This window comes from Nycticebus coucang, chromosome 7 (assembly GCF_027406575.1).
Source record: "Nycticebus coucang isolate mNycCou1 chromosome 7, mNycCou1.pri, whole genome shotgun sequence".
NCBI lineage: Eukaryota > Metazoa > Chordata > Mammalia > Primates > Lorisidae > Nycticebus > Nycticebus coucang.
Window position 1 is genome coordinate 107,239,795 of NC_069786.1, and position 26,371 is coordinate 107,266,165.

Sequence of the window (26,371 nt, forward strand, 5' to 3'; positions counted from 1 at the left end):
GTGATAGATTTTAAAGGGGAAAATGGTATGCTTATGTATTTATGTTTTAGAAAATAATATTACATGGGACTAATATCTCACTTTTATTTTATTTTATTTATTTTTTTGAGACAGAGCCTCAAGCTGTCACCCTGGGTAGAGTGCTGTGGCATCACAGCTCACAGCAAACTCCAACTCCTGGGCTTAAGCGATTCTCCTGCCTTAGCCTCCCAAGTAGCTGGGACTACAGGCACCTGCCACAACACCTGGCTATTTTTTGGTTGTAGTGTCATTGTTATATGGCAGGCCTGGGCTGGTTTCGAACCCGCCAGCTCTTAGCCGCTTGAGCTACAGGTCCCGAGCCTAATATCTCACTTTTAAATAGTTAATTTCTACTTGCATCCTACAAATTATTTTTTACTAAGATTTATCTGAGTATAAATTAAGACAATGTAAATACTAAAGGGAAACTAGTAGAGGCCTGGGCATCAGTGAGACTTGGGGTTGAATCCCACATCCACCCCTTTCCCGCTGTATGATAGTGAACAAATTATATCCCATTTTAAAAATCTTAAAATGAGGATATTATTTCTAGAACATGTAGTTCATATGTATTATAACTCATAAAAGATTACTAATATATTACTGATACTCTATATTAGCCCCTATTTTAACATTATGCCTCAATGCATTGTTAAGAATGCTATTGTTCAAAATGATAAAAATCACTTCGGTGAAAGTCTGTGGTTAAAAAGTGACCTATGTTTATTAAGTAGCCCTACAATGATGGATAACATCGTGATGTATTTTAAAAATTCTAACACAAATAAAAAAATTTTAACACAGTCAAAATACACATTAATAGTTAACAGCATATTTTTCTTAAGAAGTATTGACCTTCTTTGGGAAACTTCACATTCTTTCTTCCTTTAAATTTTTTGTTTTGGGGTTTTTATTAGCTTTTAAAGATTTCAATAGTGTATTTGATTCTTACCAGTTTCTGGATATCAACTAGAGTGTGTATTTTCTTTTATTTTTTCAAGCACATCTTGACCGAACAAGATAAAGGCATAGTTTTTTGAAAATATGTTATTTCTCATTTATCAATTAAACAATCTCTTTTTTGTCAAACATTGTCAATTGAAACAATGCCTGTTTAAGCATAACGTGGTCTGTTATTCACAACAAAATGGAGAGAAAAAAGAAAGACTAACTCAACAAAATCTAGTAAGCACTTCCTTTTCTTAATAGCCAAAATGTGCAGGCACAATTGTACCTCCTTGGAATGTATATATGACCATAGATAACACATTATTGTTGGTACAAATCACTGTTGGTGTCCTTGGTTAAAATAGGACTAGTTACACATATAAAAATGGAAAATTTCTTTTCCTCAAGTCAACATTTTAGGTTCAAAAAAACTTCATATTTAAAATCTTACCAAAATCTTTCATTCTTGCACTCAAGTCGCAGACACCCTTAAATGTATAAAGCTAGGGGCGTGTGATTACTTGAGTTTCCTAAGAAGAAGCAAAGACAGCACAGAAGCCTGCCTACAATGTCTGCTTCTTCAACATCCCAATTTCCCTTGGTGGTTTTGTTTTTCAGATTTTCCACTACTCTGTGCGCCATATTTTCACCACCCTGAAAAATATGATCAAACAAAATCAAAGCATGGAGAGGAAACTAAAAATTCAAAGCCATTGTCTTTAAAGCCAATTTAAGGTTAATAGTCATTAATCCCACCTTACTGTTCCCTTAACAACCCCACTCAGGAAGCCCCCGTGGTGGCCAGAGCAGCCTTGTTCCTGGAATGTGCCCGGTTTGTCCACCGCTGCAACCGTGGCAACTGGCCAGAGTGGATGAAAGGGCATCACGTGAACATCACCAAGAAAGGCCTGTCCAGGGGCCGGTCTCCAATAGTGGGCAACAAGCGGAACCAGAAGCTGCAGTGGAACGCGGCCAAGCTCTTCTACCAGTGGGGAGATGTGAGCTTTTGATTTTCTTCTCTAAAAATGAGGGTGCTTGAGTGAATTGGAGGAGTCTTTTAAGTGGTTGTGTTTATTTGGAAGACAATTCATGCTTGTTATCTACCAGGCACTAAACGAAACACTTCGGGGGTAAATAACTCCTTTGATCTGCCCAATAAATTTATGAGAGACATTACTCTCTTTCACAGTTAAGAAAACTGAAGTTTATATCCAGGTCAAGCCACTTGCCAAATTTACATATATAGTAAGTAAAAGAAACAGTGCTCCATTTCCCAAATTGGATTCCAAAACTTTGCTTTTAATTGCTGTATTCATCAAGGATCATATTTGTGAAGATCATTGTTATAATTGTTAAATACCCACGACTTTGTTTTTGGCTTTCTACTCTAATTTATATTTTCCAATTTCTTTGTGGAATTTTCTCTTTTGTTGATGTGTCTCCTGGAAGTTGCCTGAAATCCTTTAGAAATTACATACACGTGTGTGTGTGTGTAGGTATATATACATATATATGTATATACAGATAGTGTCAAAAACAAGTATACATATTTTAAGAAAGGAAAAATCTGTATTAAAATTGCAATACTCATCTCATGTTTGACTTCTGCAAATATGAGAGATTATACTAAGATCAATATACATGCCTCCTGAGTGAAGGACTCAACTAAACTTAAACTTTACCTTAGAAATGAAAACAATGTAACCTAAACATTTGTACCCTCATATCAATATGAAATATAAAATAAAAAACCCACAATAACAAATTTGATCATATATATTGAGTATTATAACTTTAATATAATTTTTCCTTTCTTAAAATGCTACACATATTTTGGCAGCCTCTGTATATGTATACATCATTAAATAAAAATTATGACTTTTCCACAGTGCCCTGCTTATCTGGAAGACCATAAAATCATCATTATCTTCACTATACCCAGATCATATTTTAACCTTCTTGACTCTCGTCACCAGTTTTCCAGTATGTCCCCAGATGTTCAAATAATGGTGTTAATTACTACTCTAAGGCCCTTCTGTTACTTTGTGAAAGTGGCGCATTTTACTTTCTCTCTTTGAAGGAGTTCCTTGGCCTATGTACAAAGCTCCCATGAAATCTACTTTCTATGAAATATGAATTTTCTTCTAAATTTGCTTCCTGAGTAGTTGTGCTAATAAGAAATCTTAGAAGCATATGTCACAGCAGGCAAAACATGAGGTGGGAAGAACAGAGACAGCTGGGTGGGGGAAGGTGGAGAGTGGGGAAAATGGCAGCCTGTAAGGTCCTCTTCAAAGGTGGTGCCTTTTAAATAATTCATAATGCATATGTTTACTTTGTGGTGAGAAACTACAATAGATATTAAACCCAGAAATGTGAAAGTAAGGCCATGAGAAAGTGGCAGGTACTCAGAGGCTGCTTTCTTTCTTGGTTCTATGTTCTTTTTCCAACTAATTATACAGCAATTCCTCACCCTTCACCCATCCTGAATGCGCGAAACCTTGTCATTCCTCTGATAATCAAGTTACTGCTCGGGCTTTCCTGATCACTAAGCATACTCGTGAAACTCGGTTTATCTCTTTCAAATTTATTATTTGTACTATTGGGCAGCATCTGTGGCTCAGGGGGTAGGGCACCAGTGCCATATGCTGAAGGTGGCGGGTTCAAACTTGGCCCCAGCCAAACTGCAACAAAAAAATAGCTGGGCGTTGTGGCGTGCGCATATAGTCCCAGCTACTCGGAAGGCTGAGACAAGAGAATCGCCTAAGCCCAGGAGCTGGAGGTTGCTGTGAGCTGTGACCCCACAGCACTCTACCGAGGGTGACAAAGTAAGACTATCTCTAAAAAAAAAAAAAAAGAAAAAGAAAAGAAAGAAAGAAAATTTGTGCTAGTAAGATTTTCTACCTACCTTCTTTCATGGATGCTATTTTGTAATTTTGGTAAAATCTAGAATGACTCTTTTCCCGGAGAAACCACATTTGTTGATCCTAAAATCAAACAACTGGATGAAAAATTTAGATGAGCATGGAACAGAGAGCAGGTGAAGGGTTGTCCTCATCCCCAACCCCCTTTATCTTCTAGACAAAGACATTTTAAAACAACTTGTCTGTCTTCTGGTGAAATGTGTCCCTATTTTCCACAAAAGACTAGATAGTTTTGAACACATCCACTCACAGAGCAACTGGAGATGTAAAGTGTTTTCCTTCAATTGTCCAAATCTTTTAAGAGGACAGATTCTTTGAGCCCTTTGATTATTTCTCATCAGGCAAAAAAGAGGCAATTGTAAATAAATAATACTACTGTTCATTTTGAGAGGTTTTGCTAGACAGATTCTTCTCTTCTTTTTTAATAATACTCCATTAAATAACCCATAAGAATGCTTTTGGAGGCGGGCATAGTGGCTCATGCCTGTAATCCTAGCACTCTGGGACACCAAGGCAGGTGGATTACCTGACCTCACAAGTTCAAGCCCAGCCTAAGCCAGAGCAAGACTCCTGTCTCTTAAAATAGCCAGGTGTTGTGGTGGGCACCTGTGGTCCCAGCTGCTTGGGAGACTGAGGCAAGAGAATCATTTAAACCCAAGAGTTTGAGGTTGCTGTGAGCTGTGATGCCATGGCACTCTTGACACTCTACTGAGGACAACAAAGTGAGACTGTCTCAAACAAACAAAAAAAAAAAAAAAAAAAAGAGTGCTTTGGAGATTTCTTGCAAGAACTGGTAAATGATGAACATAATTTATATGTGTGTTCATAATTTATCACCCTGGGAAAAATGGGCAGAGTTCTTCACGTGAATTGAAGAAAAAAAGACAACTTTCATAGAGTGCCAATCTCATTTGTAGTCTCAATATAGTAAAAATAATTAATTGCATGATAAATTTGGATATCTGACATGAAGTCTCCCAAAACAACTCACCTTTTGATAGTACTTTTTATTACCTATGGAAGACAGGAGTGGGCTGTGTGGTCTTTTTTTTAGCCTGTGATGGCAAAAGAGAGATGAATTACTGGTGACCATTTGTGTTTAAAAGTCTACTGGCTATAAAGAACATAAACATACCTATTTAATAAAAATATCAATTTAATGTATTAACAATTTACCATTAACAGGTAAAATTACCTTAAACTTCAACAATTTGTAGACCACCATTTTTAAATCTTCAATTGATAATCTCTGTACTCTATTTACACTGATGTTATTCTAATTCTAATGTTTATGCTTGTTTTCCTGTCTGCTCACAGACACGTACCAGAACTTAGTGAGATCAGCAATGACTCCCTTTCCCAAGGCAGAGCTAATGTGGGATCTTTTAAATAAGTAATGAGATTTAGGGTCAGTATGATAGATAATTGGACCAGTTGTCATTTATTTCCCCTTCAGGATAACCTCTTTATTTTCTATATAAGACAATATTTTAAAACCTTCTGGTATAAAACACACTACTTTCAGTCCTCTGCAGGCAAGATGCTTTTTATTTAACCCTTTCCCTTTTTCTTTTCTTTTCTTTTTAATGCTGTATACTATTCCATGGTATACATATACCATAATTTATTTATTTATTTATTTTTATTGTTGGGGATTCATTGAGGGTACAATAAGTCAGGTTACACTGATTGCAATTGTTAGGCAAAGTCCCTCTTTGCAATCATGTCTTGCCCCCATAAAGTGTGACACACACCAAGGCCCCACCCCCTCCATCCCTCTTTCTGCTTTTCCTCCCCCCCATAACCTTAATTGTCATTAATTGTCCTCATATCAAAATGGAGTACATAGGATTCATGCTTCTCCATTCTTGTGATGCTTTACTAAGAATAATGTCTTCCAATTCCATCCAGGTTAATATGAAGGATGTAAAGTCTCCATTTTTTTTAATGGCTGAATAGTATTCCATGGTATACATATACCACAGCTTGTTAATCCATTCCTGGGTTGGTGGGCATTTAGGCTGTTTCCACATTTTGGCGATTGTAAATTGAGCTGCAATAAACAGTCTAGTACAAGTGTCCTTATGATAAAAGGATTTTTTTCCTTCTGGGTAGATGCCCAGTAATGGGATTGCAGGATCAAATGGGAGGTCTAGCTTGAGTGCTTTGAGGTTTCTCCATACTTCCTTCCAGAAAGGTTGTACTAGTTTGCAGTCCCACCAGCAGTGTAAAAGTGTTCCCTTCTCTCCACATCCACGCCAGCATCTGCAGTCTTGAGATTTTGTGATGTGGGCCATTCTCATTGGGGTTAGATGGTATCTCAGGGTTGTTATGATTTGCATTTCTCTAACATTTTTTCATATGTTTGTTAGCCATTTGTCTGTCATCTTTAGAGAAGGTTCTATTCATGTCTCTTACCCACTGATATATGGGATTGTTGGCTTTTTTCATGTGGATTAATTTGAGTTCTCTATAGATCCTAGTTATCAAGCTTTTGTCTCATTGAAAATATGCAAATATCCTTTCCCATTGTGTAGGTTGTCTCTTTGATTTGGTTGTTGTCTCCTTAGCTGTACAGAAGATTTTCAGTTTAATAAAGTCCCATTTGTTTATTTTTGTTGTTGTTGCAATTGCCATGGCAGTCTTCTTCATGAAGTCTTTCCCCAGGCCAATATCTTCCAGTGTTTTTCCTATGCTTTCTTTGAGGATTTTTATTGTTTTGTGCCTTAAATTTAAGTCCTTTATCCATCTTGAATCAATTTTTGTGAGTGGGGAAAGGTGTGGGTCCAGTTTCAGTCTTCTACATGTAGACATCCAGTTCTCCCAACATCATTTATTGAATACAGAGTCTTTCCCCCAAGGTATGTTCTTGTTTGGTTTATCAAAGATTAGGTGGTTGTAAGATGTTAGTTTCATTTCTTGGTTTTCAATTCAATTCCAAGTGTCTATGTCTCTATTTTTGTGCCTGTACCATGCTATCTTGACCACTATGGCTTTGTAGTACAGACTAAAATCTGGTATGCTGATGTCCCCAGCTTTATTTTTATTACTAAGAACTGCTTTAGCTATACGGGGTTTTTTCTGGTTCCATACAAAACACAGAATCATTTTTTCCAAATCTTGAAAGTACGATGTTGGTGTTTTGGTAGGAATGGCATTGAATAGGTAGATTGCTTCGGGAAGTATAGACATTTTAACAATGTTGATTCTTCCCATCCATGAGCATAGTATGTTCTTCCATTTGTTTGTCCTCTGCTATTTCCTTTCTGAGGATTTCATAATTTTCTTTATAGAGGTCCTTCACCTCCTTCGTTAGGTATATTCCTAAGTATTTCATTTTCTTTGAAACTATGGTGAAGGGAGTTGTGTCCTTAATTAGCTTCTCATCTTGACTGTTATTGGAGTATACAAAAGCTCCTGACTTGTGGACACTGATTTTATATCCTGAAACATTACTGTATTTTTTGATGACTTCTAGGAGTCTTGTGGTTGAGTCTTTGGGATTCTCTAAGTATAAGATCATGTCGTCAGCAAAGAGGGAGAGTTTGACCTCCTCTGCTCCCATTTGGATTCCCTTTATTTCCTTGTCTTGCCTCATTGTATTGGCTAGAACTTCCAGCACTATGTTGAATAGTAAAGGTGACAGAGGACAACCTTGTCTGGTTCCAGTTCTAGGAGGAAAAGCTTTCCGTTTTACTCCAGTAAAATATTAGCTGTGAGTTTGTCATAGATAGCTTCAATCAGTTTTAGAAATGTGCCACCTATGCCTATACTCTTCATTGTTCTGGATTTCCAAAGGATGCTGGATTTTATCAAATGCTTTTTCTGCATCTATTGAGAGGATCATGTGATCTTTATTTTTGACTCTGTTAATATGGTGGATAACGTTTATGGACTTGCGTATGTTAAACCAGCCTTGCATCCCTGGGATGAAGCCTACTTGATCATGATGAATGACCTTTTTGATGATAAGCTGTAATCTATTGGCTAGGATTTTGTTGAGAATTTTTGCATCTATATTCATGAGTGAGATTGGTCTGAAATTCTCCTTTTTGTTTGGGTCTTTTCCTGGTTTTGGTATCATGTTGATGTTTGCTTCATAGAATGTGTTGGGAAGATTCCTTCTTCCTCAATTTTTTGGAATAATTTCTGCAGTACAGGAATAAACACTTCCTTCAAGGTTTGATAGAATTCTGGTGTGAAGCCATATGGACCAGGGCATTTTTCGGATGGAAGATTTTTTATTGTTTCTTTAATTTCAGTGCTTGAAATTGGTCTGTTCAGGAGGTCTATTTCTTCCTGGCTAAGTCTAGGGAGAGGGTGTGATTCCAAATATTGATCTATTTCCTTCACATTGTCAAATTTCTGGCATAGAGTTTCTGGTAGTATTCAGAGATGATCTCTTGTATCTCTGTGGGATCAGTTTTTATTTCCCCTTTATCATTTCTGATTGAGGTTATTAGAGATTTTACATTTCTATTTCTCGTTAGTCTGGCCAATGGTTTATCAATTTTATTTATTTTTTCAAAAAACCAACTCCTTGTTTCATTAATTTTCTGAATGATTCTTTTGTTTTCAATTTCATTGATGTCTGATTTGATTTTGGATATTTCTTTTCTTCTACTGAGTTTAGGCTTAGATTGTTCTTCTTTTTCCAATTCCATAAGATGGCTTGTGAGATTGTTGATGTGCTGTCTTTCTGTTTTTCGAATGTAGGCATCTAAAGCGATGAATTTTCCTCTCAAAACTGCTTTTGCGGTGTCCCACAGGTTTTGGTAGCTTGTGTCTTCATTGTTGTTATTCTCAAGGAAGTTGATGATTTCCTGTTTTATTTCTTCCTGCACCCATCTGTTATTCAACAGAAGATTGTTTAATTTCCATGCCTTTGGGTGGGGTCGAGCGTTTTTGTTAGAGTTGAGTTCCACCTTTAGTGCCTTGTGGTCTGAGAAGATACAAGGTAAAATTTCAATTCTTTTGATTCTGTTGATATTTGTTTTGTGTCCCAGGATATGATCAATTTTGGAGAATGTTCCATGGGGTGATGAGAAGAATGTATATTCTTTATCTTTGGGATGGAGTTTCTATATGCGTCTATCAAGCACAGTTGTTCTAGGGTCTCATTTAAATCTCTTATATCTTTGTTTAATTTCTGTTTAGAGGATCTGTCCAGCTCTGTAAGAGGAGTGTTGAAGTCCCCTGTTATTATGGTATTATCGGATATCATATTGCTCAGACTGAGTAAGGTCTGTTTCAAGAATCTGGGAGCATTTAAATTGGGTGCATAAATATTTAGAATTGAAACGTCTTTTTGTTGTATTTTTCCCTTGACCAATATAAAGTGACCATCTTTGTCTTTTTTGACTTTAGTTGCTTTAAATCCACATGTATCTGAAAATAAGATTGCAACTCCTCTTTTCTTCTGAATTCCATTTGCCTGAAAAATTGTCTTCCAACCCTTGACTCGGAGTTTTAATTTGTCTTTTGAAGCCAGGTGTGTTTCTTGTACACAGCAGGTGGATGGCTTGTGTTTTTTAATCCAGTGAGCCAATCTATGTCTCTTCATTGGGGAGTTCAAGCCATTAACATTTATTGAGATAATTGATAAGTGTGGTAGTATTCTATTCGTCTTTTTTTGTGAGAGTCCATTGCTTAGTTTTGTCTTTTGCATCAGTGTGGAGGCTAGGTCCTGTCCTTTAATTTCTGAGTTCTTACTTTGCTGCTGATCCATTGTGGTGGTCAGTGTGCAGAACAGGTTGAAGTATTTCCTGTAGAGCTGGTCTTGTTGTGCGAATTTCCTCAATGTTTGTATATCCGTAAATGATTTGATTTCTCCGTCAATTTTAAAGCTTAGCTTAGCAGAGTACAGAATTCTGGGCTAGAAAATGTTCTGTTTAAATAGATTAAAGGTAGATGACCACTGTCTTCTTGCTTGGAAAGTTTCATTAGAGAAGTCTACAGTCACTCTGATGGATTTGCCCCTGTAGGTCAACTGGCGCTTACTCCTGGCAGGTTGCAGAATCTTTTCTTTTGTCTTGACTTTGGACAGGTTCATCACAATGTGTCTTGGAGAAGCTCGGTTAGAATTGAGGCGACCTGGGGTCCGAAATCCCTCTGAAAGCAGTGTGTCAGAATCTTTGGTGATATTTGGGAAATTTTCTTTTATAATATTCTCTAGTATGGCTTCCATTCCTCTGGGGCATTCTTCTTCCCCTTCTGGGATTCCTATAACTCATATGTTGGAACGCTTCATAAAGTCCCATAATTCTGACAGTGAACGGTCTGCTTTCTCTCTCTTCTTTTCTGCCTCTTTTACTATCTGAGTTATCTCAAGAACTTTGTCTTCTACCTCTGAAATTCTTTCTTCTCCATGGTCTAACCTGTTGCTGATACTTTCCATTGCATCTTTAAGTTCCCTAATTGACTGTTTCATTTCCTTCAGCTCTGCTATATCCTTTCTATATTCTTCATATCGTTCATCTCTTATTTGATTCTGTTTTTGGATTTCCTTTTGGTTATTTTCCACTTTATTAGCAGTTTCCTTTATTGTTTCCATCATTTCTTTCATTGTTTTCATCATGTGTATTCTAAATTCCCTTTCTGTCATTCCTAGCATTTCTTTATAGGTGGAATCCTCTGCAGTAGCTACCTCATGGTCCCTTGGCGGGGTTGTTCTGGACTGGTTCTTCATGTTTCCTGGAGTTTTCTGCTGATTCTTCCTCATGAGTGATTTCTTTTATCTGTTTCCTTGCCCTAATTTTCCTTTCACTTCCTCTTGCTCTTTAAGTTCTCGTGCCTGTGGACTAAGGTTTCGATGAGTCCTTTTGGTACAGGACCAGAAGGATGAGAAGGTTGAAGAGCAAGGAAGGGATTAAAGAAAGGAGGAATGAGCAAAAAGAAAAAAAAAATAGAGAAAGGAGAGGGTGTGGGTAAAAGGAGTATTAAAAAAGAGGAGAGGCACAGAAAGAGGGAGACAGAGCAATATAGGTGTACAGTAGGATACTTTGACACAACCTTAAAAGAACTCCACCTTCTCGGGGTGCACAGTTGGCTGGTTCCCTTGAAGTCAGCAGCTCTTTGCTAACCTGGTCAGACACAGTACCCCATCTCCACCAAATAGAGAGCAAAGACAAAAATGCTATAAATCAAACCAAAACAAGCAAACAGAAAACTTTACGGGATAAAATTGGGTAAAAAAAACAAATAATAGTGGTAGAAACACTAGCAAAAATGAAGTTCTAGTTATTGAAAAAGGCAGCAATGGGAAATTATAATTACACTAGAAAAATTGAGAAAGAAAAAATCTGTATGGAAAAGGTTGAAATTAAAAAACAAAACAACATCAACAACATCAAAATAAACAGAAAAACAACCAAACCAAAAAAAAAAAAACAGAAAAAAAACCACAACCAAAAACAAAGCAGTATGTATATGTTGTTGAATATTGTCTGGGCAACACGTGGTCTTCTGGGGTATGAGCGTTAATCACAGTGCTGATACGACTGGAGGCTGCAGATTTCTCCAACCCCAGCAGGTAGACACCCTAAATCTCTCTTCAGCCCTCTTAAAAGGCACTTTAAACTTGTAAACTTCCTGAGTAGAAGCTTTCCCAGGAAAGTGCTTGTCGCTGGAATCACTGCTGAAGTGGCTATCCACTTACCCAGTATGCCAAAACTGGTCTCACTCTGCCCCTGAGGGTTAGGGCTGTAAGGCAGCTCAGACCTTAGGCTACTCAGTCGCTGGGTTACCAGCTCTCACCCGATTCTTGCTCTGCGACCCTGAGGGCGGAGCTTGCTGGGGCAGATCACTCAGAATGGCTCCCTGTGGCCCACAGCCAAACACTATTAGCTCCGTCTGGCTCAGCGGCTCAGACTGGGGCCCTAGACAAAGACCAAAGTTCTCCGCACTCCCGCTTAGGCTCTCCGCAAGGCAGTTCAACTGAGTGCCAAGTCCAAAGACATCAAAACAGTTCACAGGTAAGGCCTTTCCGGTTTGCAGTCTCGCTGCTACTGTACTTATAGTTGCTGGCGGGTTTAGACCGATTGAACACACACGACCACTTGCTGGTTTTCCACTGTTTTAGTCCTCCTCTTGGGGTCCAGAAGTCTCTCACTGACTCCCTGTATCCTCACAAGGATGATTATAGGCAGATCCCACCAGCCAGAGATGCCTGGAATCCTATCTCCCCCGACTCACCGTGCCCAGATGCAAGGAAGCTTTTACTCGGCCGCCATCTTGCCTCACCAGCTTTATTTTCTAAATAAAGTCTGAAAACATAATGCAAAACTTATTTTAGTAAAACTAGTTTTGATAGGAAAAAAACACCTTACTATTTTCTAAAAGTCTAATATAAGTTTACATTAAAAGCCTAGAAATTCTTTTTTTAAAAAGCAATTTTTGTGGGTTTGAAGACAGACATGGATTTTGCATGAAACTGGCCAAATTCCTTACTGTGGAGAGATGTGGTGTTTCAACCCCCTTCATTCCCCATTTCGTTTGAGGAGGGTTTTACAATGGGAACTCTCTGAAATGACAGTGACATCTGATAACCCCAGTGGCTTCCCAGGGAGAGGGAAGTGCTGAGCAGTAGGTTTCAGGTTTATAAGAAGACAGTGACCGAGGGACTTCCCAAATGTTTCCAGGACAAATGTCCTCTCACTTTTTTGCAAATTAAACGCTGCTGGCTGCCTACACCTTCATCTTCTTTTTCATGTTCCACAACCTCTATGCTCTGGAGTCTCTCTGCATCTGTGGGCCCCATCCTCTGTCTCCTTCCCTGATCCTCTCTGCCTCATCTCTCCTCATAAACCTGGACATTTCCCCAGACCTCTTATAATCCCCTCCTTTACCATTCCCCGGGGGCACATCTACTCCTGTGCTGTCCACTCTCACCCGTACGCCAGCAGCACGGACTTTTCCCTCCCTAGCACGGTTTACATCCCAGGCCTTTGCTGCCAACTGCACTTTGGTGGCAATACTGAATATCCTAAAACTCAACCTGACTAAAGCGAAACCCTCTTCCTATAAACACACCCCCACCTGCGGCTCTACTGAACTTTCTGTTCTTATTTAGGATATCACCACCACCTGCAATGACAGCCTCTGAGCATATTCTAAATCTCCCTTCCCTGCCGTTCTATGTCACAGATCTCCATTACTTCTCATCCAAAGGATTAAAATATTTTCCTATTTTGTCTCCTCCCTCATCTAATCCATCCTACGCTTTGCCGGTGAAAGGATCTTCCTGATGCACAGCCCACTCAAAATGAAACATGCACACGGATCTCCCAGCCTCCCGACTTGCCCTCTGTAGTTCATTCCCCAAACGGCTGTCAGAGTGATAAGGCTAAAATGCAAATTAGAATGTGTTTAATACTCACCCACAATGCTTCAGAGGCCCTCTTTGTCCTCAGGATAAAACTCAAATTGCTTAGCTTGGAGTCACTCTCCTCTCTACAACCTTTGCTCAAACCACTCCAAGGTTATAACTGATGGAGTCAAATGAGCTTATTACCTAAAGAATATTTATCTAAATCCTTTGCACCTGTTCAATAATAATAGGTTATAAGTTATGACATTAATTTTTTATCATTAATGTGTCCTTCATTATTAACATTAATGTATGACATATAATATGTATTAAAAAGTGACAAGCAGTGTCCTCACTTTCTCCTTAGACCATTTCTCCTGGTACAATTTTGCCCTACAAATATGGCAGTTTTTGAAAGCAGAGTAGCTGAGCACAGTGTCCCTTGAGTGAGTGATCAGGTTATCCCCTGCCGCTCAAACACTACCTTTCATCCTTCTTAAGAAAGCAAAGTGAACTTCAACTTCAGGGACTGGATGGTCCTCACAACCTACCTTCCAGACTTCCTGCATATTGTTTTTTTTCTCAAAAAATAGTGCTTCAACCAAATAGCTCTTTGTCACTCTCTGAACATCTGATGCATTTGCACAAACATGGACCTTTGGGATGCCCCATCTCAAGATCTGCTCTCCCCATTCTCCAGTAGCCAAACACCAGCTCCTTGACGTGAAAGTTCCTGTGATTCTCCAAGCTGAATTTAGTCTTTCTATCTTCTGAATTAATAAAGTGCTTTCAGTGTCTTTTGCCACCCATCAAGTTGTTTTCCTCTGTTGTTAACTCCTCAGTAGACTGTAACTTCATCAGAGGAAAGAAAAGAAACATAGATAATCAAATGCTGTGTTTGAACCCAGTCTGCTGAGTAGCCTCGAGCAAATCTCTCCACCTCTCTAACCTTCTTATTTGCCAGTGATCTTTTTATATGTGGGTTTACAATCTACTAAAGCACACTGAACAAAGGTACTAGTGTACTATAACAACTTACTCAATGTTGTGTTTTATTGAATACCTAACAAATTACCTCACTTAGTAAATATTTGATGAATGAAGGAAAAGAAGCATTAGCCAAGCCCTAAAGGATTTTTCTAGCCTTGGATGAGACATAGAGATCTAAATTATTATTCAGACATTTATTATCACACCAGACCAGGTCATTTTTTGATCAACTCTTTAAGCTTTATAAACTATGGGTTTAGTTTAAATTGCTTGGTTACAACATCCTGGAAGGATCAGTGGAGAGACTTTTTTCCCTTTCCAGACTCACACCTGTGTGTCTCCTCCTTTGGAGAAGTTCCCAAAATAGTAGTGTCAGGACCAGGCTGTTTGTTGTGGTGGTGGTTTTGTTTTTAATGTTTTGTTTTATTTGCTTAAAATGTCTCAGGTTAGCAGCTAAAATCTTCAAATCTTGGGTTGTCTTTCTACTTTCCTTTCTCCCCAGTGAGGCCTTTCCTTTCTAGGTTTTAGCTCCTCACTTCATTCCAGGGTTTGATGAAACATCTGTTTTCAAATATCTAAGGTATTCAAAAGTGTCTTTTTACTTAAAGTATTCTGATCTTATCTTTTTGTGTTGTTTAAAGCAGTAAGTATATTTTCTTGCATGTCCAGAATTTAGTGACTTTTCTGTAATGAACATGTTCTTACTAAAGCACAGAATAACAAAACTATTAAACCTCAAGTTCCATAATCAGTTTAACTTTTTCCCTGACTCTCCTCCCCAAAACTGTTTCTCTTCTATTGTTGCCTAGAGTGTATGGTTGGCATATAAAAGGAATTAGACAGAGGTAATATGCTGTGCTTCTTCTTGGAGAAAATTCATTTTGAAAAATCAGACAGTTGTACATGATGATTCAGAAAAACAGATAGGGGTGTCAGTTCTAAGACCACCAAATAAAAGCCAGTATAGTTCATGTATTGAGTTATTAAAAGTCACATTTCTAATGTCATCATTGGATACTCTAGCAAAAGAAAAGCATTTCTTAAAAATTCATAGAGTATCATGGAAGAAGGAATAAAGCCTATAAAAGAAGTCTATACAACACAGCAGATAGAAATAAAATTGCAACAACAGAATTCTCACCAACTTCCATCCTCATTAGCATGACAGTGACGTTCCCATGAAGTAGCAGAATCAGAAGCGCTCCGTCGACGAACTGGGCTTCCTTATTTTACTGCAACAAAATCCTCCATTAAAAACAACTGTGTACAACCTTGTATCAGTCCTATAAAATAAATGACTTTTGAGTGAATGGAAATATTCTCAGGAAAACATTTGTACAAGTATACAAAGGTGTCATCCCAGTTTTTACAAGTCTTTAGATCAGTGGTTCTCAACCTTCCTAATGACACAATGTATTTTCATTGTTAAAAAGGGATCACAACCCACAGGTTGAGAACCGCTGCTTTAGATAAAAAGGACTGTGGAGATACTGGCGATTTCTTGTATGTCTGGGTTTTTATATTGGCAAACATGGTGGAAACAACACTGTGGCATCCAGAGATGCTTATGCAGATATATTCCCCATGAGTTGGTTGATTACGTCCTCTGAGATGCGCGAGCCTATTTTGGAGTCTGATATACTTCGTGCTGTGTTGTCTTTTTCTCCCTGTGGTAGGCAATTGGCATCCGATTGAATGAGCTGTGCCACGGGGAGAGTGAGAGCCCAGCCAACCTGCTGGGTCTCATTTACGATGAGGAGACCAAGAGGAGACTGAGAAAGGAGGATGAGGAGGAAGACTTTTTAGATGACAGTAAGGAGACTCCCTTTACTACAAGAACCCCGGCTTGTAAGAACCTCTGCTTTAGGAGCACTTAATACTTCTCTTTCCTCTTTCACATTCTTAACCACCTTCCCATGTGTCTCCACGGCACCCTTCCCCCTTTTCCTGTGCATGGATGTAAAACGTGTATAAAGCCACACAATGACAAGAACCAGAGAAATACGGAAAAGGGCTGGGCCAGCGAGCTGCGGCCAGTGTGCAATACCCGCTCCTTTTTGGTCTCTGACTCTTACTATTAGACAAAGATTAGCAGTAGACCTCTCAGAGAATACACTGGTGGGAAATTACCGTCCCCAAAGAGATTTTTGTCAGGTTTTTTTTTTTTTATTATTATTGCTCTGGGAAATCAAGTCAGACCAAATACATTTGAACACGAAAGGTCTTCCAAATGACTAAAATATGGAAAGATTCAAAAAGTATATCATAGCACTGAACATGAAATTTGGATATTGGAACCCTCAGAGGTTACAGAACTGTGAATGCTGCTGACCTGTATTGATTTATTAGGTTTAGCTTGAGACTCATCGCAAAGAGACTCCTGTCACGTCTTCCTCCAACACCATTTTGTACATATGTGTTCTTGCCACACAAGCTTGTGTATGTGTGCACCACTGCCTTTCATGCAGGATAAAATTCCAGTTACAGTTAAGGAATCAGTATCTTTATATGGTGATGACAGTGAGATCTCTTCCTCTTGATCTCCCTTGCAGTCTGACATTCCAGCTCCCCGCTTGTATTTTAAGGGCTGTCCTTCATTAGACAGTGCCAAACCTACTGCACCCTTGAAAAGTAGAAGGATGGATAGAGTGTAACATTGAACAAATCTAAATAACAATCAAACAAAACCCTTATGGTCTTCTTTTCCACTTTTACACCACGTTATCTTTCTTTTATTTTTTCTTCTACATTTTTAACTATGTTGTCTCTTTCCAGACCTTATCAAATCAGAGAAAATCTTCTTAACTTGGATTTGATAAAAAAAAAAATCCTCACATTAGTGTTGCCAGGATAATGATGGAAGTTGGCCCCAAAGATGGTCTAGACTACCTTAGAGTGCCTCGGGCATAGAGTCTGATCCCTAGGAAGACTCGAGGGTCATCCAGCCATCACAGAACCAAGTGAAGGCCTGCCACAACATGCATCCAGCTGGAAGCTATCCCCAAACCACTCCACATCTTCTAGGGCCCTCTCAGAACACAGAGATGGTGAACCAACACTAAATAGATTATCCTCCTAGGCCAGAACAAACTTGAATCTCCATTAGATCACATTAGGCAACATTTACCAATATGCTATGCCTGGTGTGTTAGCTTGTTTGTTGAAACCACAAAGAACTCAATCCTTGAGTGATGTAACAGGATGTTTCATGTGACAGTCATGAGAGAGGCTGGACAAAGACCAAGTTCATTGTCTACTCAAGAGTAAAAACACAGACCCAGAAGTTGATACTGCATGTCCAATGTCCACTTTTTTATAAGTGTTGCACTTCCAGGCAATTCTTAGTCATGTAGCCTCCATTAAATAGAAAAGTGATATATCTAATTTTGTTCCACTTTCAAATCAATACATAGCTCCTCTTGCATTTAAAAGCTAAGCAGTTTTCAGTCTGAAAATTCTACAGAAGGTTGTCTTTTCTACTCTTAATGAGAGGTAAAGTCTTCAGCCACATACAAACTCTGGAGAAAAAGAATGCTTTACACAGAAATAATAGCTATATTCAGAGAAACCACAGTTTCCACTTATTGTCAACTGAAATCATGAAGTAGATATTCTATTCAGTTAAGAAAGCCTAGCATATTTTTAAGAATGTTGACATGCAGTGATATTGTGCTTGCTTGATGAGTTGATTCATTCAGAATAGGTAATTATTTGCTTTCTTTTATTAGAGACAGAACTCTACCTGGCCTTGATCTTTTCTGCACACTGTTAAGTAATCAATACATTTCTGCATTATTTGTGATGACACATATCTGAGAACTAATCCTAAGAATTTTAAGTCACTATGGTGTCACCTTGGCCACTATCTATCTGTAGAGCAAAATCTACTAGTTGGCCTCTGGTGGATACAATGTTTTACTAATTCAAAGACAAATATTCGCCAGAGCAAAAGAGAATGTTACGCAATTTCAGTGTACCTGTGCCTTAGTATGACAGGTTAGCTGGCATAAACAGTATGGTGTAGATAATCAGGTCAGTATGGCTTGTCTGTGTTGCCGAAACATATCTAAACCAGAGCTCGAACCACTTCACTGCCCTTGAACAACAGGACAGACATCTCTCAGAAAATGAGCTGTTAAGACTTTTTTTTGCAGTTTTTGGCCAGGGCTGGGTTTGAACCCACCACCTCCAGCATATGGGGCCCGCACCCTACCCCTTTGAGCCCCAGGCGCCACCCTGTTAAGACTTTTTTAATTCCAAATCTAGTTTCCTGCCACATCCATAGGCTAACTCTGACTGAGTAGCAGTGTGGAAATCTCACAAGATTCCTTTCCATTTCTGTTTTCATTAAAAGCCTTACTAGTTTAGTTGAAGCTGCCTTTTGTTATCTGTGATGCTTTAAGGGAAATAATTTAGTTCTGCTTATCTGGTATTTTAATACTGCAACACTCTTTACAGAATCACACAATGGAGGAAGAGAGAGGTGTGTGGGAATTCATAGATTATGCTGTAGGGAACAGGCACAGTGAAGGTACATGGGTAAAATCTTCATATGCAATTTGATTTTGAACATGTGCAGGCAACATTCTCATACGCAATTTGATTTTACATATGTGTAGCTATTTCCATCAAACTGTGCCTCTCTGTATTTTTTACTGGTTTGTCCTCTTATGAAAGAACTCTTTCATCCCACAGGCACTGTGAACCCCTCTAAATGCGGTTGCCCTTTTGCCTTGAAGATGGCAGCATGCCAGCTTCTCCTGGAGATTACCACTTTCCTGCGGGAGACCTTTTCCTGCCTGCCCAGACCTCGCACGGAGCCTCTTGTGGTAAGTTAAAGCTTGAATGTTAACAACGAGACTACTCAGAGAGGCTGGACATGGGACCAGGCCCTCAGTACTCAGTTTTCTTAAATGCCCATTGGCCACTGCATCACATAATTTAAAAACCCAACCAAGATATTTTCATGCGTGAAAAGAAATATTCATTGTTAAAAATACTGACTCCAAAGTTGACATGAAAATAGCTAAAGATAGCGCAGCCTAGTGCAAGGTTTAATCCATCACTGCCGTTTATACTACGAGCCTTCAGGCTCCTTTGCTCTGCAGAGTACTAAGAGTTTTACGGTTAATATTTTCCAGAGCTCACCACCAACAGATTTTTTTTTGGGGGGGGCCTGGGGGACTAACTGCTTGTAAATATATATAGAAATTTTCTGCTTCCAATGAGGGCTCTCATTTAAATTATGGGTGAAAAGACTTAAGTGTTTTTGTCTAAACATCCCCAAACATATATTATTTCTGTAGTATTTCTTACGGCTTGTGGATAGACAGAAAAAGAAAACACCCCCCCCCACACACACACACACACTCATATACACCATATACACACACTCAGGTACAGTGTACCATCAGGGCCTATTTAACCAAGGATAAGAGCCAGAGGTTGCCCCGAGCATGTGGTGGCCCTGCACCCCTGGAGCTGCTTTTCCTTGGCCCTTGGCTCCCTAATGAACACCAAGTTTCCAATGGACCCACAGTAGGCTTCAGCCAGCCAGAGCTCAGGAACCAGAAAAATTCTGGGCCCAGCCCCTGCTTTTTACATAAGTTTCATACCACTCTCCAAGAAAAGTTTTTGTACTCACAACGTATGTGCTTCCATTTCAGGGAATTTCAAAATCCACCACCTCTTTTCCTTTTTACACCAAACTCAGCCGGCCGGAGAGAGGCTGTACCCCTAGCCAGGACATGCTGGGGACGAGATGGGTGGTGAAAGAATCAGTGCTTTGATGTTGCTGAGCAGCCCCTCTGCCTCTGGTTTTCCAATATTCCCAGAAGCCCATTTCCTCATATCCTAAAATATAAAACAAGTATTTTAAAGTTAGAGATATTTATGAGTAAAACATATGTTTTCAAGAGAAACTCACCCACATTTGGACTGTGAAATTGTACCATTAGGATACTGGAAGGGGAAGTTCCTTCTACTGCCCTTATATAATTTCATATTAACCTGGGCCTTTAGTTTTCTAAATTATCACTTTCACTGTTATGTTGAGACTACTCTATAAAATCAAATTCATGCTATCACTCAACGTATGTATTATCAAGTATAATACGATATCTGATCTGTAAGCTTCTACCAGTGTTATCCCTATAACATTCTAATTATATTGACATCTTCATAAAAGCCCAGAGTACGCCTACTATTAATCAGTCTAATTCAGATTTTAATTGGTCACCATTTTGATGCATTGTCACAAAAAAATAATAATCTTAAATATCAATTCAGTTATTTTTGTTTTCTCAATTCTATAAAGCTAGAGTTTAATGCCCCTTATTGTAACAAATGTTATTTTTTAAAAACTCAATCAAATCTTTTAAAAATTACTGAATAAGTAAGCGGAAGACTAGTAGAAAAAGCCAAGAAATGAAGCAAAATCAGGACCTGCAATGATTCAGTCAACAAGAGAAAAATTTTTACTTCTATGCCACTTTTAACTAGGTCTCAGAAATCTTTTATTCATCACACAAAGATTTTCATAGGTAAGTGTAGGTTTATGTATTGTGTTGGGAAGTAACCTTATAACCTTTCTCATGTGTAAGTTATCTAACTGTAGTTGGTAGTAAAGAAAACTCCTACCACGGTCTAATTTACTGGACTATTTTACCAATACAGAAATGTTTGAAATTGTTCTTTTTTTATATATATAAATTATGGTGTGAGCACTTACTGTGAATCTTGACAGATTTTTAAATGAACAATACATTATTGTTGACTATCAGTATATGTCACACAGCAAATCTTTGCAGTGTTTTCACTGTGCTTAACTGAAATTTTATGCCTGTTGGTTATTAACTCCTTCTTGTTCCCTCCCCTCAGCCCTGGGCAGCCATCATTGCACTGTTTGATTCTGTGAATCAAATAGCCAAATTCATCATGTAAACAGTATTCATCTTTCTGTGACTGGCTTATTTCACTTAGCATAATGTCCTCAAGTTTTACCCATGTTGTCACATAGGGCAGGATTTCCTTCTTTTGGAAGGCTAGTTTTTTTGTTTTTTTTTTAAGAAATTGTACTAAACAGCGAATCATCAGACTAAGCATAAATTTAGCCAAAATGAAATAGTCTAAAGCAGTGGTTCTCAACCTGTGGGTCGTGACCCCTTTGTAACAAGGAAAATACATCCCGCATATCAGATATTTACATTACAATTCATAACAGTAGCAAAATTACAGTTATGAAGCAGCAATGAACATAATTTTATGGTTGGGGATCACCACAACATGAGGAACAGTATTAAAGGGTCGCGGCATTAGGAAGGTTGAGAATCACTGGTCTAAAGTTTTAATAAAACACTTGCTACAAGGTTACTTACAGACCTGTGGAGTGTTTAATTAGTTCAGTAACATTTTTAGTGTTGTGAGAATAAAATGCTACCTCGATGTACAAAATGATATGATAGTATGCCAATCATATCATAAGCTATAAGTAATCTGATATCTGAACAGATATCAGAAGAATCAGGAACACAATTTTCTACCAACAAAAAGTCTGTCTGATAGAAATGCCATAAGCCATTTTCAAAATAGAAGAGATTTCCATGTGAAATATTTGTTTGAGAAAGTCCTCCTTATATTCAAATGTGAAAGAGAAAGCAAAGAAATTACAGTACAATCATTAAAGCCAAAGTTAATTTTTTTAACTCCAGTTATTTTATGGATAGAGTCAGGAAAACCCAGGAAGCCACTGAGTTGGTCGAGAATAGAGATTAATGAAAAGGAAAATTACATCAAAAGTGTTAAAAAGCTTTTTAAAATATATTTTTACCAACTAAGCAATTCATTCTCAGATCTCTTAGATGTAACTTAGTTAATGCGCTTTTTTTCTCAAAGAAACAACTTCTGGCAGCATTTTTTATTCACTCTTTGTAAACCATACAAATAAATTATGTCAAAAAAAGGAAAAAGCAGCATTTTTATAAGTTGCATAGTCTGAGACAGCATAATCAGCTAATTTTTCTCTAAATGTTATCTTCCAAACTTGAGAACAATAAAGGATTTTTTTTAAATATGATTTTTGGGGTAAAATTGCTGGTTTATTAAAATTCTTCCCAATTGGGGCGGCACCTGTGGCTCAGTGAGTAGGGCGCCGGCCCCATATTCTGAGGGTGGCGGGTTCAAACCCAGCCCCGGCCAAACTGCAACAAAAAAATAGCTGGGCGTTGTGGCGGGCGCCTGTAGTCCCAGCTGCTCGGGAGGCTGAGGCAAGAGAATCACATAAGCCCAAGAGCTGGAAGTTGCTGTGAGCCGTGTGATGCCACGGCACTCTACCAAGGGCAGTAAAGTGAAACTCTGTCTCTACAAAAAAAAAAAAAATTCTTCCCAATTGAATTAGAGAGAACAGTAGACAACAAGCAAGTACCAGGGAGTCAAAACAATAATTTCTTTGGGCAATGCTACAATGAACACAGCTTGGATTCAACAAAGACAAAAAGCAAAAAACAAAACAAACAAACAAAAAAGCAATAATTTCCATCAAATGCAGAGATGAGTTGATCATAATAAGGAGGAAGGCAGTGGGAGGTCTCCGTGTGCCTACGTTCATTCATTGGAGGAAACAGCATAATGCTGATGCTTTGTGAAATATTTTGCTAGAGGCCATACTGACTGTGCTAATGGGATTTTTAAAAATCAGGTTATAAAAAATAGACTGATAGATTTCGAGTGTTCTTGAAGTTATAAAATCAGAAGTTATAAAATCAGTATATATAATTTAAATATACCAAGATGAAACTGATGAATTTTTATTTAGAGTAGAGATAAGCATGGTTGTATGATGGTTGTAAGGGTGGGCATGGGGATGATAACAAATATGAATATATTTGTAACAGCAAAACTAATTAATTTCAGGGATGCAAATTAATATAAATGCATAAAATAACTATTTTCTGAAGCAAAATAAGAGTGGCCCTGAGAAAACAGTAGAGGGCTCTGCTGGCCAAGGAAGAGACAGGGGATCTCCAAGAAACCCTCTTGGAAGAAGTCATATTTGAATGCAACTTTGAAAGATTAGGTGGGATTTTTCACAAGCAAATAAAAGAAATAATTGGAAGGGATAACTGCTTTTGAGCATGAGAGTTATTACATTAGATCTTTTTGTCCCGACTAAGAAATTTCCCTAGTTAAATTTGGCTACCACAGTGGGAAGTAGATAAGAATTCTTCTTTTTCCTAAAAGGGGTTAATTTCAGGGATGCAATTATAATTCTAGGAATATATTCCTAGAATAGTTTTGACAGTGTTAAAATAGATTCCATACAGTTCCTGTATCTTTTTAGATGTGACATAATTTTCTGAGTATCAAAGTGTACCTTCTATTCTTAATCCAAAATAAAAAGGATATACAAAATATAGTCTACAATTCATTTTATTGATGACAATCAAAAGCATAAAATCTTAATCTCGGTACAAACTGGGTTTTTAAAATATTTTTGTTGTGCATATCTATTTGAATCTGATGCATGATTAGACAGCACCTGTGGCTCAAAGGAGTAGGGCGCCAGCTCCATATGCCGGAGGTGGTGGGTTCCAACCCAGACCTGGCCAAAAAGAAAAATACTTCATAAAAATGAAGTTCTAATTGTATATATTATTTCATGTCCTCTAAAAGTGCTTCACATATTAATAATTAAATTTGATCTTTAGGATGAGCAAATCTCTATTCACAGAACAGGTAAAATTTTCAATTTGGGACCTCATAGGCTAAACTTCTACTAAATAATCCTACAACCTAGGCTTATGTTAGCATATGGATGGGACCATTCTGTTCATCAGCAGGAATGATGGGACCCCTCTTCTGATTAGATCCTCCTACAAGGGAATAAGAAATTCCCTCAAAGCATGATTCTGTTTTGAACCTCTGGCCCTCACACATGAGGATTTTTAGGCCTGAACTGTCTTTCTCCACTTATTTACTTGATTTAATCCTCAAGACTTCACTCAGACATCACCTCTGTATTTGTTTTCTACCACAGATTTAGTTATTTACAACAGCACAACCATGTCATCTTGTAGTTCCTGATGTCAGAAGTCCAAGACAAGTCTTACTGAGCTAAACCAAGATGTTGGCGAGGGCAGCTTCCTTTGTGAGCTCTAGGGAAGAATCTGTTTCCTGGCCTTTTTTCCTCTTCTACAGACTACTGCATGCATTTCCTGGCATGTGGCCCTTCCTCTCTCTTCAAAGCCAGGAACATAACACCTCTCTCAGCTTTCTTCTACAGTGGCGTCTTCCTCTGACCACAGGATGGGAAGCTTCTCTACTTTTAAGGACATGTGAGATTAGATTCAGCTAATACAGAATAATTTCCCCATCTTTAGGGTCCTTAAGGTTCATCACATCTGCAAAGTCCTTGTTGCCATGTGAAGTAGCACAATTATAGATCCCATCAATGAACACCTTTGAGGGACCATGATTCTGCCAACTCCAGTTTCAAGTCTAATTTCTAAGCTCCTAAACTTAGCCTAATTTCTAAGCTTTCAGTCTGGGAATTTATCACTTGTTTTTCTTCACAGTTACCATTTGGGGATTCTGGGAAAGAATAATTTCTTATTCATCCTAAAGTAATTATCACATTCATATTCAATGCATGATTATTTAATAAGCAGATAAAGGCCAAAACGTAGCCAAACCGTGGACGATTAGAAAATGAGAAAGCTAATTCTGGATTTGGAACAAGGTCTATGGCATTGAAAGGTAAAGCATCTCAGGATAAAGGGAAAAACTATGAGATAGGGAAGATTTAATTTATTTTGTAATTCAAGAATAAGTTTTCATGCTATTTAAATCCAGTTGTATGTAATTCCAAATGGAAGGAGGTTTGCCGCAAGACCAGTGCCGGGCTGGGGAGATGCCAGCACTCATGTGCGCCTTACTTACTGACATTTTAGGATTTGGAGAGCTGCAGACTTCGTCTGGATCCTGAGCTGGACCGGCACAGATATGAGAGGAAGATCAGCTTTGCTGGGGTTTTGGATGAAAATGAAGACTCAAAAGATTCTCTCCACAGCAGCAGCCACACCCTTAAATCCGATGCAGGTGTTGAGGAGAAGAAAGGTATGGAAAAAATAGGATTATTTCATGATTCAGGTTTTTTTAATAAGATAGTTGGTCTCAAATTTAAACTACTAAATTGTGTGCTCAAATTTTTGGCTCCATACGATACTGATGGTGTAGGCTCAATGACACAGGACACACAGGAAATCAACAGGAAACCATACTAGTTAGAGATTCAACTCTGGAGTCAGAGAGGCCTCACTTCTAGTTCCAGCTCAGGAACTCTTACACAGCCCATTGAATCTGAGATGTCATCACCATCATTTGATTTACCAGTAAGAAAGGAAAAGTACTCCCAATTCAACTCTTAGGCAATAATTTTCTATTACTTAGCTTGTTTTTTATTCTGATTGAAAGTCATTTTTCAATCAGAATAAAAAACAAGCTAAGTAATAGAAAATTATTGCCTAAGAGTTGAATTGGGAGTACTTTTCCTTTCTTACTGGTAAATAAAATAAAATGATGGGGCGGCGCCTGTGGCTGAAGGAGTAGGGCGCTGGTCCCATATGCCGGAGGTGGCAGGTTCAAACCTAGCCCCGGCCGAAAAAAAAAAAAAAAAAAAGAAAAATGACTTTCATATTAGATATATATCTTTATTATCATTATCATCATACATCATTCTCGTGCAATAAAAGATATATAAATAAAACAAACAGGTTAGTTTTTCTAAACCATCGTCCATTCAGAATTCGAATTTCTTAATCACTGTTCAACTCAGAGTTCTCAATCTCCATGTTTTTCTGTATGATAGTGTTCTTTATGCCATCAGAATGTTAGCGATAGATCATTTCTTAAATAGAATCATTGTTTAAAAAGTAAGGCTGTTTGTGCTTATTAAGCCAACTTGCAATTGTATAAAGTTAGCTGAGCTCCAATCCCTCTTCAGGAAACGCATCTGACTTAGCATCTCACCACTCTCCCACTCCTCACTACCATGGGCCCCATGGGGTGAAGGACTCTGGCACCTGTTCTGTATACCTTACTGCAGGGTCAGATGCTCCCAAAGATACCAGCAACTGCTACAGGCAGCGGTGATCATAGAATGCCATCATTGTATGACAAATCTCAATTT

General features: G+C 38.3%; 1 protein-coding gene across 4 annotated transcripts in view; it reads left to right on the forward strand.

Annotated features, from left to right (window-relative positions):
* UNC80 (unc-80 homolog, NALCN channel complex subunit) overlaps positions 1-26,371 on the forward strand; it is a 256,795-nt gene that overhangs the window by 98,229 nt on the left and 132,195 nt on the right. For all 4 annotated transcript variants that reach the window (XM_053597780.1, XM_053597781.1, XM_053597782.1 and 1 more), the window contains exons 23-26: positions 1,755-1,967; positions 15,864-15,999; positions 18,883-19,016; positions 25,134-25,299. In XM_053597780.1, coding sequence (XP_053453755.1) covers positions 1,755-1,967; positions 15,864-15,999; positions 18,883-19,016; positions 25,134-25,299 — 649 coding nt within the window. The remainder of the gene's footprint in view (positions 1-1,754; positions 1,968-15,863; positions 16,000-18,882; positions 19,017-25,133; positions 25,300-26,371) is intronic.